Raw genomic sequence first — 14620 nt, 5'->3', positions numbered from 1 at the left:
TTGGGGTCGCTTTGGGGTTTTAGGGTCCCCCTGGGGGTTTCAAGGGATTTTTGGGGTCCCTTTGAGGTTTTAGGGGATTTTTGGGGTCCCTTTGGGGTTTTAGGGTCCCCCTGGGGCTTTTAGGGGATTTTTGGGGTCCCTTTGAGGTTTTAGGGGATTTTTGGGGTCCCCCTGGGGGTTTTAAAAGATTTTTGGGGTCCCTTTGGGGCTTTTAGGGGATTTTTGGGGTGGGCTCTGGGAAGAACCTGGAGGACCTAAAAAAACCAAATCCCTGTTTTTATTTTTTTTTTTTTTTTTTTCTTTTTTTTTTTCTTTTTTTTCTTTTTTCCTGGATTATTTTTTTTTTCCTTTTTGGTTTTTTTCTCTTTTTTTTTCCGCAATTCCGAGAGTTTTAAAAAAAAAAAAAAAAAATCCCAAAACCCCGCGGGAGAGGGGGGGGGGGGGGAGGGGGAGGGGCGGGGGGGGGGGGGGGAGGGGCAAAAAGGGGGGGGTGGGGGAGGGGGCGTGAGGGTCCCAACACCCCAAACCCCCCCCAAAAATCCCCTCCCCCCCCAAACCCCAAAACCCCCCCCGGGGGCCGCGGGGGGAGGGGCGACCCCAAATCCCATTTTGGGGGGGGGAGGGGCCCCAAATTTTAGGGGAGGGGGGTCCCAAAATTGGGTGGGGGAGGGGCGGGGGCGGCGCCCACCGGGCCGAGAGCGTGGGGGGTGAATTTTGGGGTGCGGGGGGCGACATTTTGGGGGGATTTTGGGGGGAATTTTGGGGTGGGGGAGGGGTCACATGATTGGGGGGGAGGGGCAGAACCGAGCGCGGGGGGAGGGGCTGTGGGGGGGGGGGTTTGGGGGGGGTTCCCTGGGAGTTTTTGGGGTCCCGGGGCGGTTTTGGGGTCCCGGGGGGGGGGGGGGGTTGGGGTTCCGGGGTGGGTTTTTGGGGTGCGGGGGGTGGATTTTGGGGTCCCGGGGGGGTTTTGGGGTCCCGGGGGGGGTTTTGGGGTCCCGGGGTGGATTTTGGGGTCCCGGGGGGGTTTTGGGGTCCCGGGGGGGGTTTTGGTGTGCGGGGGGGGGTTTTGGGGTCCCGGGGGGGTTTTGGGGTCCCGGGGTGGATTTTGGGGTCCCGGGGGGGGTTTTGGGGTCCCGGGGGGGTTTTGGGGTGCGGGGGGTGGGTTTTGGGGTCCCGGGGGGGTTTTGGGGTGGCGGGGGTGGGTTTTGGGGTGCGTTTGGGGTTTCGGGGGTCAGTGGGTGTCGTTCTTGATGACGATCTCCAGCCCGTGCTGGCGCAGCTGCGCCCGCAGCAGCAGGTTCTTGTTCTTCAGCTCCTCCACCTGCGTTTGAGGGGGGGGGGTCAGGCACCCCAAAATATCCCCCAGGGACCCCAAAATATCCCCCTGCACCCCAAAATATCCCCCTGCACCCCAAAATACCCCCCCAGTGCACTCCCAGTGCTCCCAGTACAGCCCAGTAACCCAAACCAGCAGGTTCTTGCTCTTCAGCTCCTCCACCTGGATTTTGGGGGGGTCCTGAGGGGGTATGGGGGGGTCCAAACACCCCAAAATATCCCCCAGGGAGCCCAAAATATCCTCCCAGTGCACTCCCAGTGCTCTCTAGTCCCATTCCCAGTATTCCCAGTGCTCCCAGTCCCACCTGCTGCCGCAGCACCTCCTCGTCCATCTGCAGCTGGTCCAGGCCCTGACCCCATTGATCCCAACCCCATTCCCATTGACCCCCATCCCATTGATCCCATTGATCCCAATTGATCCCAGCCCCATTCCCAGCCCCATTCCCAGCCCCATTCCCAGTCCCTCCCAGTGCTCCCAGTCCCACCTGCTGGTGCAGCACCTCCACGTCCATCTGCAGGTCCAGACCCATCCATCCCAATCCCATCCCATTGACCCCAATCCCATCCCAGCCCCATTCCCATGACGCCAATCCCATCCCATTGATCCCAATCCCATTCCCAGCCCCATTCCCAGTGCTCCCAGTCCCACCTGCTGCCGCAGCACCTCCACGTCCATCTGCAGCTGGTCCAGGCCCTGACCCCATTGATCCCAACCCCATCCCATTGACCTCAGCCCCATCCCATCGACCCCAATCCCATCCCAGCCCCACTCCCATGACCCCAGTCCCATCCCATTGATCCCAATCCCATTCCCAGTATTCCCAGTGCTCCCAGTCCCACCTGCTGCCGCAGCACCTCCATGTCCGTCTGCAGGTCCAGACCCATCCATCCCAATCCCATCCCATTGATCCCAGCCCCATTCCCATGACCCCAATCCCATTGATCCCATTGATCCCAATTGATCCCAGCCCCATTCCCAGCCCCATTCCCAGTATTCCCAGTGCTCCCAGTCCCACCTGCTGCCGCAGCACCTCGTTGTCCATCTGCAGCTGGTCCAGGCCCTGCAGCTCCTCGCTCAGGCGCAGGTTGCTCTGCCGCAGCTCCTGGATGTAGTCGCAGGCCTTGGACAGGATCCCGCCCTTGCTCTGCGGGTCGGGATTCGGGGTCACTGACGAGCCCCCAGCCCCAAAACCCAAATCCACACTCCAAACCCCAAATCCAGACCCCAAATCCAGACCCCAAACCCCAAACCCCAAATCCACACCCCAAACCCCAAATCCAGACCCCAAATCCAGACCCCAAACCCCAAACCCCAAATCCACACCCCAAACCCCAAAACCCAAATCCAGACCCCAAACCCCAAAACCGAAATCCACACCCCAAACCCCAAATCCAGACCCCAAACCCCAAAACCGAAATCCCACACCCCAAACCCCAAATCCAGACCCCAAACCCCAAAACCGAAATCCCGCACCCCAAAACCCAAATCCAGACCCCAAACCCCAAAACCGAAATCCCGCACCCCAAAACCCAAATCCAGACCCCAAATCCCAAAAATGAAATCCACACCCCAAACCCCAAAACCGAAATCCACACCCCAAAACCAAAATCCACACCCCAAACCCCAAATCCAGACCCCAAATCCACACCCCAAACCCCAAATCCCAAATCCCACACCCCAAATCTCACACCCCGCACCCCAAATCCCGCACCCCAACCCCGCAGGCCAGACCTGTCCGGATTTGGTGTTCTCCATGGAGCAGTCGGGGATGATCTTGGAGAGCTGCACGATCCAGTTGTTGATCTTGTCCCGGCGCCGGCGCTCCACTGCGCGGGAACGGGAACAGGGATTGGGATTGGGATTGGGAATGGGATTGGGAATGGGGAATGGGAAGGGGAACAGGGATTGGGATTGGGAACGGGAACGGGGAACGGGAATGGGGAATGGGAACGGGATTGGGATTGGGAACGGGGATTGGGATTGGGAATGGGGAATGGGAACAGGGATTGGGATTGGGAACGGGAATGGGAACAGGGATTGGGATTGGGAATGGGGACTGTGATTGGGAATGGGGAATGGGAACAGGGATTGGGATTGGGAACGGGAATGGGAACAGGGATTGGGATTGGGAATGGGGAATGGGATTGGGATTGGGAATGGGAACAGGGATTGGGATTGGGATTGGGAATGGGGAATGGGAAGGGGAACAGGGATTGGGATTGGGAACGGGAACGGGGAACGGGAATGGGGAATGGGAACGGGATTGGGATTGGGAACGGGAACGGGGATTGGGATTGGGAATGGGGAATGGGATTGGGAATGGGGAATGGGAACGGGAACAGGGATTGGGATTGGGAATGGGGAATGGGAACGGGAACAGGGATTGGGATTGGGAACGGGAATGGGGAATGGGAACGGGATTGGGATTGGGAACGGGAACAGGGAACGGCATTGGGAATGGGATTGGGAACAGGGAATGGGAACAGGGATTGGGATTGGGAATGGGATTGGGAATGGGAACGGGATTGGGAACGGGAATGGGAACAGGGACGGGGATTGGGAACGGGAACAGAGATTGGGATTGGGAATGGGATTGGGAACGGGGATTGAGAACGGGGAATGGGAATGGGAACGGGAACAGGGATTGGGATTGGGAACGGGATTGGGAACGGGGAATGGGAATTGGAACGGGGATTGGGAACGGGAACAGGATTGGGAATGGGATTGGGAACGGGATTGGGAACAGGGAATGGGAACGGGGAATGGGAACGGGGAACGGGATTGGGATTGGGAACGGGAATTGGGATTGGGGACGGGGAATGGGATTTGGAACAGGGAACAGGATTGGGAATGGGGAATGGGAATGGGGAATGGGAACAGGAACAGGGATTGGGATTGGGAATGGGATTGGGAACGGGGATTGGGAACGGGAACAGGACTGGGAACAGGGAATGGGAACGGGGATGGGAACGGGATTGGAATTGGGAACAGGGAATGGGATTTGGAACGGGGAACAGGATTGGGAATGGGGAATGGGAACGGGATTGGGAACAGGGATTGGGAACAGGGAATGGGGACGGGAACGGGGAATGGGAACAGGAACAGAGAATTGGAACGGGATTGGGAACGGGGATTGGGAATGGGAACAGGGAATGGGAACGGGATTGGGAACGGGAATAGGAACGGGGAATGGGAACGGGATTGGGAACAGGGATTGGGATTGGGAACGGGGATTGGGAATGGGAGCGGGGAATGGGAACAGGGATTGGGAACAGGAACAGGATTGGGAACGGGGATTGGGGAATGGGAACAGGGATTGGGAATGGGAACAGGGATTGGGAATGGGAACGGGGATTGGGAATGGGGGCCCCGCCCCGGTACCTTCGTTGTGCTGTGCCCGGCGCTTCTCGTCCCGCGTGGCTCGGGGAGCCTCCGACTTCCTGGGGAGGGGCACAGGTGGGCACAGGTGGGCACAGGTGTGTCCCAGGTGTGTTTGGGTGTGTCCCAGGTGTGCCCCAGGTGTGTCTGGGTGTGTCCCAGGTGTGTTTGGGTGTGTCCCAGGTGTGTTTGGGTGTGCCCAGGTGTGTTTGGGTATGTCCCAGGTGTGTTTGGGTGTGTCCCAGGTGTGCCCCAGGTGTGTCTGGGTGTGTCCCAGGTGTGTCCGGGTGTGTCCCAGGTGTGTTTGGGTGTGTCCCAGGTGTGCCCCAGGTGTGTTTGGGTGTGTCCCAGGTGTGTTTGGGTGTATCCCAGGTGTGCTTGGGTGTGCCCCAGGTGTGTCCGGGTGTGCCCCAGGTGTACCTGGGTCTGTCCAGGTGTGCCCCAGGTGTGCCCAGGTACTCACGGGGAGTAGGGGTGTGCGCGGGGGGCGATGGAGCGCTGGGCCCCCCCCGGGAGCACCTCCTGTGGTGACATCATCACGAAAAACTGCCCTGGAGCCCAGAGCCACAGGTGAGACCAAAAACCCACAGGTGAGACCCAAAAACCCACAGGTGAGACCCAAAAATCCACAGGAGAGAGCCCAATCCCACAGGTGAGACCAAAAACCCACAGGTGAGACCCAAAAACCCACAGGTGAGACCCAAAAACCCACAGGTGAGACCCAAAAATCCACAGGAGAGACCCAAAAATCCACAGGAGAGAGCCCAATCCCACAGGTGAGAGTCCAATCCCACAGGTGAGACCAAAAACCCACACGTGAGACCAAAAACCCACACGTGAGACCAAAAACCCACAGGTGAGAGCCCAATCCCACAGGTGAGTCCCTAGTCCAGGTGAGCGCAAACCCATCCAGCTGAGTCCAACCCATTCCAGGTGCCCCCAAACCCACCCAGGTGTCCCCAAACCCACCCAGGTGACTCCAGACCCATCCAGGTGAGTCCGAACCCACCCAGGTGAGTCCGAACCTGTTCCAGGTGCCCCCAAACCCATCCAGGTGAGTCCAAACCCATCCAGGTGAGTCCAACCCATTCCAGGTGCCCCCAAACCCATCCAGGTGAGCCCAAACCCACCCAGGTGCCCCCAAACCCATCCAGGTGTCCCCGAACCCGTTCCAGGTGCCCCCAAACCCACCCAGGTGTCCCCGAACCCGTTCCAAGTGCCCCCAAACCCACCCAGGTGTCCCCAAACCCACCCAGGTGAGTCCGAACCCACCCAGGTGCCCCCAAACCCACCCAGGTGCCCCCAAACCCACCCAGGTGAGTCCAAACCCACCCAGGTGCCCCCAAACCCACCCAGGTGAGTCCGAACCCACCCAGGTGTCCCCAAACCCACCCAGGTGTCCCCAAACCCACCCAGGTGAGCCCAAACCCACCCAGGTGAGCCCAAACCCGTTCCTGGTGCCCCCAAACCCATTCCCGGTGCCCCCAAACCCACCCAGGTGCCCCCAAACCCACCCAGGTGAGTCCGAACCCACCCAGGTGTCCCCAAACCCACCCAGGTGTCCCCAAACCCACCCAGGTGTCCCCGAACCCGTTCCAGGTGCCCCCAAACCCACCCAGGTGCCCCCAAACCCATCCAGGTGAGTCCGAACCCGTTCCCGGTGCCCCCAAACCCGTTCCCGGTGCCCCCAAACGCAGCCAGGTGAGCCCCAGTTCAGGTCAGGCGCTCACCTGGGGCTGTGGGGCTCACCTGTGGGCGTGGGCTGGCCCAGCAGCGCCTCGGAGCTCTGCGTGGTGACCACGGCGGTGGCGGCGGTGGCGGCGGTGGCGGCGGCGCCGTCGGCCACGCCCGCGGCGGGGAAGTAGGTGTAGTGAGTCTCGGTGGGAGCCGCCTCCGTCTCCACCGCGTCCTCGCTCGTGAACGCGCCCTGGATCACCGCCTGCGCCCACAGGTGAGACACGTGAGACAGGTGAGACACGTGAGACAGGTGAGGGACAGGTGAGACACGTGAGACACGTGAGACACGTGAGACAGGTGAGACACATGAGACAGGTGAGACACGTGAGACAGGTGAGGGACAGGTGAGACACGTGAGACACGTGAGACACGTGAGGGACGGGGGACAGGTGAGGGACAGGTGAGGGACAGGTGAGAGACAGGTGAGACAGGTGAGACAGGTGAGGGACAGGGGGACAGGTGAGGGACAGGGGGACAGGTGAGACAGGTGAGACACGTGAGGGACGGGGGACAGGTGAGGGACAGGTGAGGGACAAGGGAACAGGTGAGACAGGTGAGGGACAGGTGAGGGACAGGACAGGTGAGGGATAAGGGGACAGGTGAGGGACAAGGGGACAGGTGAGACAGGTGAGACAGGTGAGACAGGTGAGGGACAGGGGGACAGGTGAGACAGGTGAGACAGGTGAGGGACAGGTGAGACAGGTGAGACAGGTGAGACAGGTGAGGGACAAGGGGACAAGTGAGGGACAAGGGGACAGGTGAGGGACAGGGGGACAGGTGAGACAGGTAAGGGACAAGTGTGGGACAGGGGGGACAGGCAAGATGGGAACACAGGTAAGGGGGTTGGGACACAGGTGGGACAGGTAACACACAGGGGCACAGGTGAGGCAGGTGAGGGGGGACACACGTGGGATGGGGACACCCAGACCCCACAGAACACGTGGGTCACGGACTGTGTGGGGCACAGGTGACACAGGGGGGCGTGGCAGTGGGCGTGGCCAGGTGACGCACCTGTGTCATGGACTGTGTGGCCGGGTAGCCGCTGATGGCGCTGGTGCCCTCGGTCTGCGCGTCCAGCTGCCCGTCAGCCACCTGGATCACCCGGTACATCACCTGGCACAGGTGGGACATCACACAGGTGGGACATCACACAGGTGGGACATCACACAGGTGTGACACAGACCCCCCCAGAGCCACCCACTGTCACACCTGCATCACCTGGCACAGGTGGGACATCACACAGGTGGGACATCACACAGGTGTGACATCACACAGGTGGGACACAGAGACCCCCGGAGCCACCCGCTGTCACACCTGCATCACCTGGCACAGGTGTGACATCACACAGGTGTGACATCACACAGGTGTGACATCACACAGGTGTGACACAGACCCCCCCAGAGCCACCCGCTGTCACACCTGCATCACCTGGCACAGGTGTGACATCACACAGGTGTGACGTCACACAGGTGTGACACAGAGACCCCCAGAGCCACCCGCTGTCACACCTGCATCACCCCGTGCATCACCTGGGACAGGTGAGACACTCAGGTATGACACAGACCCCAGACACCCATTGTCACCACCTGGATCACCTGGGACAGGTGAGACACTCAGGTGTCAGGTGTGGGACACTCACACAGGTGTGACAAAGACCCCAACCCCCCAGTGTCCCCCCAGAGTCCTCCAGGTAAGCTCCAAGTTGGGACAGGTGTCTGTCACCACCTGGATCACCTGGACATCACCTGCCACAGGTGTGGCACTTCACACAGGTGTGACACAGAAACCTCCCCAGAGCCACCCCACAGTGTCCCCCAGGTGTCCCCAGGTGTGCCACACCTGCTCTTGGTGTGGAACCAAAGCCCACCAATGATCTGGTGCCCCCTGAGATCACCCCAGGTGCCTCCCCAGGTGTACCCAGGACTCTCCAGGTGTGCCCAGGTGTATCCCAGGTGTATCCAAGCCCCCTCAGCTGCCCCCAGGTGTGCCCAGGTCTATCTAAACCCCTCCAGGTGTGCCCAGGTGTATCCAAGCCCCCCCCAGGTGTGCCCAGATGTGAACAGGTGCACTCCAGGTGTGCCCAGGTGCCCACAGGTGTGCCCAGGTGCCCCCCAGGTGTGCTCCAGGTGTGCCCAGGTGTGTCCCAGGAACCCAGGTTTGGGTGTGCCCCCAAACCCCCCCACGTGTATCCAGGTGCCCTCAGGTGTGCCCGGGTGTATCCCAGGTGCCCCAAATCCCACCCAGGTGTATCTCAGGTGCCCCAGGTGCCTCCCCAGGTAAATCCAAGCCCCCCCCCCAGGTGTACTCCAGGTGTATCCATGCCCCCCCAGGTATCCCCACTTGCCTCACAGGTGTGCCCAGGTGTATCCAAGCTCCCCCAGGTGTGCCCAGGTGTACTCCACATGTGCCCAGGTGTGTCCAGGTGTGCCCAGGTGTGTCCAGGTGTACTCCACATGTGCCCAGGTGTGTCCAGGTGTTCCCAGGTGTGCCCAGGTGTATACCAGGCGTACTCCAGGTGTATCCCAGGTGCTCCCAAACCCCCCCACGTGTACCCAGGTGCATTCAGGTGTGCCTGGGTGTATCCCAGGTGCCCCCAAGCCCCCCCAGGTGTGCCCAGGTGTATCCAAGCTCCCCCAGGTGTGCCCAGGTGTACTCCACATGTGCCCAGGTGTTCCCAGGTGTGCCCAGGTGTATACCAGGTGTACTCCAGGTGTATCCCAGGTGCCCCCAAACCCCCCCACGTGTACCCAGGTGCCCTCAGGTGTGCCCGGGTGTATCCCAGGTGCCCCCAATCCCGCCCAGGTGTGCCCAGGTGTGCCCAGGTGTGCCCAGGTGTGCCCAGGTGTGCCAGGTGCGGTACCTGCGTGCCGCCGCCCTCGGTCCTGAACACATACTTGACGCCGGGGTCGGGGAAGGTGGCGGCCGATTGGATGCTGGCGATGGCCACGCTCGTGGGGTCCTCGCCCGTGGCCACCGAGCCTGGGGGGGCACCCCAAATTAGGGGGGGCACCCCAAATTAGGGGGCACCCCAAATTAGGGGGCACCCAAACTGGGGAGGGACATGGGATTGGGGGGATACACCCCAAATTGGGGGGGGACACACCTGAAACTGGGGAGGGGGCACCCCAAACTGGGGAAGGGGCACCCCAAACTGGGGAAGGGGCACCCCAAACTGGGGAGAGGAGAACCCAAACTGGGGAGGGGAACCCCAAACTGGGGAAGGGGCACCCCAAACTGGGGAAGGGGAACCCCAAACTGGGGAAGGGGAACCCCAAACTGGGGAGAGGAGAACCCAAACTGGGGAGGGGAACCCCAAACTGGGGAGGGGAACCCCAAACTGGGGAGGGGGAACCTCATACTGGGAAGGGATATGGGATTCGGGGGATACACCCCAAACTGGGGGGGGACACACCTGAAATTGGGGAGGGGGCACCCCAAACTGGGGAGGGAAACCCCAAACTGGGGAGAGGAGAACCCAAACTGGGGAGGGGGAACCCAAACTGGGGAGGGGCACCCCAAACTGGGGAGAGGAGAACCCAAACTGGGGAGAGGAGAACCCAAACTGGGGAGAGGAGAACCCCAAACTGGTGAGGGGGAACCCAAACTGGGGAGGGGGAACCTCATACTGGGAAGGGATATGGGATTGGGGGGATACACCCCAAATTGGGGGGGAACACACCTGAAACTGGGGAGGGGCACCCCAAACTGGGGAGGGATATGGGATTGGGGGGACACACCCCAAACTGGGGGGGGCATAAGACTGGAGGGGGACACAAAACCTCCCCAAATCCCCCCCAAAGACCCCAAAATGTCCCCAAATCCCCCCCCCCAAAAACCCCAAATCCCCCCCAAACCCCAATTTTGGGGTCCCCCCTCACCTTCCTGGATCTGCACCGTCCCCTCCTCGGTCTCGGCTGCTTTTTGCTGCCTGGGGGGGGGAACAAAACAGTGAGGGGGGGGTCCCCGAGCCCCCCAAATCCCCCAAACCCCAAATCTGGGACTCCCCCAAATGCCCCACCCCTCGTGTGTCCCACCCATGGGGCAGTTTTGGGGGTATTGGGGCCATTTTGGGGTCCCAGATCAGATTTGGGGGGGGGGGGGTCTTGGGGCAGTTTTGGGGGGTCCCATGGAGTTTTGGGTCAGGTCAGATTTTGGGGTCCCAGAGCAGATTTTGGGGGTCCTAGGTGATTTTTGGGGTCCCAGGTCAGATTTTGGGGGTCCCAGGTGAGTTTTGGGGTCCCACTGCAGGTTTTGGGGTCCCAGGTGAGTTTTGGGGTCCCACTCACCCCTTCATGGCTCGGCTCCCTCGGGCATCAGCGGGGCGGGAGCGGAGCAGCCTCACGGCCTTCAGAGCCCTGCGGGGACAGCGGGGTCAGGGGGACAGGGACAGGGGGACAGGGACAGGGGGACAGGGACAGGGGGACAGGGACAGGGGGACATGGGGACAGGGGGACATGGGGACAGGGTCAGGGGGACAGGGGGACAGGGACACGGGGACAGGGGGACAGGGACAGGGGGACAGGGGGACAGGGACACGGGGACAGGGACAGGGGGACAGGGGGACAGGGACACGGGGACAGGGACAGGGGGACATGGGGACAGGGACACGGGGACAGGGACAGGGGGACAGGGACAGGGGGACATGGGGACAGGGACACGGGGACAGGGGGACAGGGACAGGGGGACAGGGGGACAGGGACACGGGGACAGGGGGACAGGGGACAGGGGGACATGGGGACAGGGACACGGGGACAGGGGGACAGGGACACGGGGACAGGGGGACATGGGGACAGGGGGACAGGGGGACAGGGACACGGGGACATGGGGACAGCGGGGTCAGGGACACGGGGACGGGGGGACAGGGACACGGGGACATGGGGACAGGGACAGGGGGACAGGGACACGGGGACATGGGGACAGGGGGACAGGGACACGGGGATATGGGGACAGGGGGACAGGGACATGGGGACAGGGACACGGGGACATCGGGGTCAGGGACACGGGGACATGGGACATGGGGACACAGGGACAGGGACATGGGGTCAGGGACACGGGTACAGGGGAACACAGGGACAGGGGGACATGGACATGGGGGTCAGGGACACGGGGATATGGGGACATGGGGACAGGGACACGGGGACAGTGTGGTCAGGGACATGGGGACAGTGTGGTCAGGGACACGGGGACAGCAGGGTCAGGGACATGGGGACAGCAGGGTCAGGGACATGGGGACAGTGTGGTCAGGGACATGGGGACAGTGTGGTCAGGGACATGGGGACAGTGTGGTCAGGGACATGGGGACAGTGGGGTCAGGGACATGGGGACAGCAGGGTCAGGGACATGGGGACAGTGGGGTCAGGGACATGGGGACAGCAGGGTCAGGGACATGGGGACAGCAGGGGCATGGGGACACCAGGACACACAGACATCAGGACACAGGGACATCGGGGTTGAGGACACCAGGACACAGGGACACTGAGGTCAGGGACATCAGGATATAAAGACATTGGGATGTGGGGACACCAGGATCTAGGGACACTGGGGTCGGGGACATGGGGACACCAGGACAGAGGGACACAGGGACAAAGGGACACGGGGATACAGGGATACTGGGATGAAGACATGCAGGGGGACAGGGACACAGGGATGGGGACAGGGACACAGGGATGGGGACAGGGACATCGGGATATGGAGACAGGGATGTGGGGACACAGGGACACACAGATACAGGGATGGGGACAAGGACATGGGGACGGGGTCAGGACAGGGACAGGGGTAGGGACAGGACAAGGGTCACACAGATGGGGACAGGGACACGCATATAGGGACAAGGGGGGGTCAGGGATGGGGAGACAGGGACAGGGACATGGGGACAGGGACAAGGGACAGGACAAGGATGCAGAGGGGTCAGGGACAGGACAGGGACACAGGGACAGGACAGGGACAGGATGGGGACACGACAGGGACGTGGGGTCACAGGGGGTCAGGGATGGGGACAGGAACTGGGACACGGAGACAGGACCAGGATGGGACACCGGGGTGGGACAGCGGGATGGGACAGCGGCCATCCTGACCAGACACTGGCCACCACCATGGGACAGCGGCCACCACAAACGGCCACCATGATGGGACACTGGCCACCACCATGGGCCACTGGCACTGTGACCGGACACTGGCCATGATGGGACAGCGGCCACCGTGATGGGACACTGGCCACTGTGACCAGCCACCAGTGGGGCACTGGCCACCGTGATGGGACACTGGCCACTGTGACCTGACACCAGTGGGGCACTGGCCACCGTGATGGGACACTGGCCACTGTGACCTGACACCAGTGGGGCACTGGCCACCGTGATGGGACACTGGCCACTGTGACCTGACACCAATGGGGCACTGGCCACCACGATGGGACACTGGCCACTGTGACCAGCCACCAGTGTGGGCCACCACTTCTGACCACTGGCCACCACCTGTGACCACAGCCACATGTCCAGGTGTCCCCTCACTGCCCCCTTCCCCCCCAGGTGACAACGTGTCCCCAAAGCCACCAGCTCCCCCGGGGTGACACTTTGGGGTCACCCCAAGGTGGCCATAACCTCCCCCCGGTGGGGACCCCCTCAGTGTCCCCAGTGTCACCTGCACTGTCCCTTGTCACCTCCCCCGGGATGGGGGAAATGGGGGGGCACCGGGGGGGAAGGTGACAAGTTGGGGGTCACTGAGGGGGGGGGGGTGACAGTGACACACCCGGAGGGACAAGAACCGGGGTGGGGGGGGGGGACATTCAGCGGGGTGACAGAGAAGGGGGGACACGATGGGGGTGACAGTGACTGAGGGGACACACATGGGGGGGGTGACAGTGACACAGCCAGGGTGGGACACAAGGTGGGGGGGGGGTGACAGTGACAGAGCTGGGGGGGGGGCAGGAAGGGGGTGACAGAGCGGGGACACACAAAGGGGGTGACACGACACGAAGGGGGGGGTGACAGTGGCGGGGCGGGGGTGACACGAAGGGGGGGGGTGACACGGGGGGAGGGGCTGGACACAGCGGGGGGGGGAGGTGACAAAGTGAGGGGGTGACAGCGACAGAACGGGGACACACACACGGGGAGGGGGGACAGAGCGGGGGAGGCGACACGAAAGGGGTGACAAAGTTGGGGGGGGCGGGGGGTCCCCAACGGGAACGCCACTGCCACAGCGGGGGGGGGGAGGGGAGGGGGACACGAAACGGCGACAAAGTGGGGGGCGGGGGGGAGGGGGGGTGGCGACACGCAGAGGGGGTGACACCGACACACGGGGGGGGGGGGTCGGCACCGAGCGGGGGGAGGGGACACCACCGGGGGGTGACAGTGACAACCCGCTGCGCGCGCCTGAGGGGGGGCCACCCCCGCCCCCCCCCCCCCCCCCGCCCCTCCCCGCGGGCCCGGCGGGCGCGGCCGCTCCCCCCCCCCCCCGCCCCCCCCCCCGCTGCCGGGGCCGTGCCGGGGTCGCGGTGCCGCCGTTCCCGGCGGGGTTCGCCCCGCGGGGCCGCCCGGGCCCTCCCCGGTACCTCTCGGCCTCGGGCCCTGCGCGCCTTCGGCCCCTTGTCTCGCCATGGGCCCCGCACATGCGCACGGCGCCGCCGCGCCGCCATCTTGAGCGCGGGCGGAAGTTCCCCCCTCACGCGGCCCCGGCCCGGCTTCGCGCCGCCATCTTGGGCCGGGGCGCCGCGCCGCGCAGCGCCGCGCCGCCATCTTGGCGCCGGGCACGGCCGGGCGCCATCTTAGCGCGCGGGGCCGCGCGCGGCGCCATCTTAGACGGCGAAGGCGCGCGGCGCTTCCGCCGCCCCCGCCGCCATCTTGGGTGAGGGCGGCGCCATGTTGGAAGAGGGCGGCGCTCGGTGAGGGGCGCGGCGGGGGCGTGGGGACAGGGCCGGGCGCTCCCGAGGGTGAGGGACCCCCGCCGGGCTCATCGGTACCGGAGGGGTTTGGGCGAGGCGCCCGGAGAGCCCGGGCCGCCCCCCGTGGTGAGGCCGCAGTGGGCGCCGCCATGTTGAGGCAAAGATGGCGGCGGTGTAAACAAAGGCCGGGGTTTGTGGCTGGCCTTGTGTCCCCTCAGCGTCCCCTCGGTGTCCCCCTGTCCCCGTGTGCCTTCGTGCTCCTGTGTGTCTGTGCGCCCGGGTGCCCAGAGCCA

General features: G+C 63.2%; 1 protein-coding gene across 1 annotated transcript; it reads right to left on the bottom strand.

Annotated features, from left to right (window-relative positions):
• Window positions 1–311: 311 nt before the first annotated feature.
• Window positions 312–14079, bottom strand: USF1 (upstream transcription factor 1). The gene is made up of 11 exons (XM_053967028.1): window positions 13998–14079; window positions 10738–10806; window positions 10330–10379; window positions 9312–9430; window positions 7463–7564; window positions 6464–6653; window positions 5178–5265; window positions 4718–4776; window positions 3068–3162; window positions 2352–2480; window positions 312–1321 (listed from the first exon to the last, which is right to left on the bottom strand). Exons 1-11 carry the CDS (start codon window positions 14054–14056, stop codon window positions 1232–1234), a joined length of 1050 nt encoding a protein of 349 aa, XP_053823003.1. The 5' UTR covers window positions 14057–14079; the 3' UTR covers window positions 312–1231.
• Window positions 14080–14620: the final 541 nt, after the last annotated feature.

Source organism: Vidua chalybeata, chromosome 29 (genome assembly GCF_026979565.1).
Source record: "Vidua chalybeata isolate OUT-0048 chromosome 29, bVidCha1 merged haplotype, whole genome shotgun sequence".
Taxonomy (NCBI): Eukaryota; Metazoa; Chordata; class Aves; order Passeriformes; family Viduidae; genus Vidua; species Vidua chalybeata.
The sequence above is the reverse complement of the archived record's forward strand: the minus strand, read 5'-3'. Positions and strand labels throughout refer to the sequence as shown.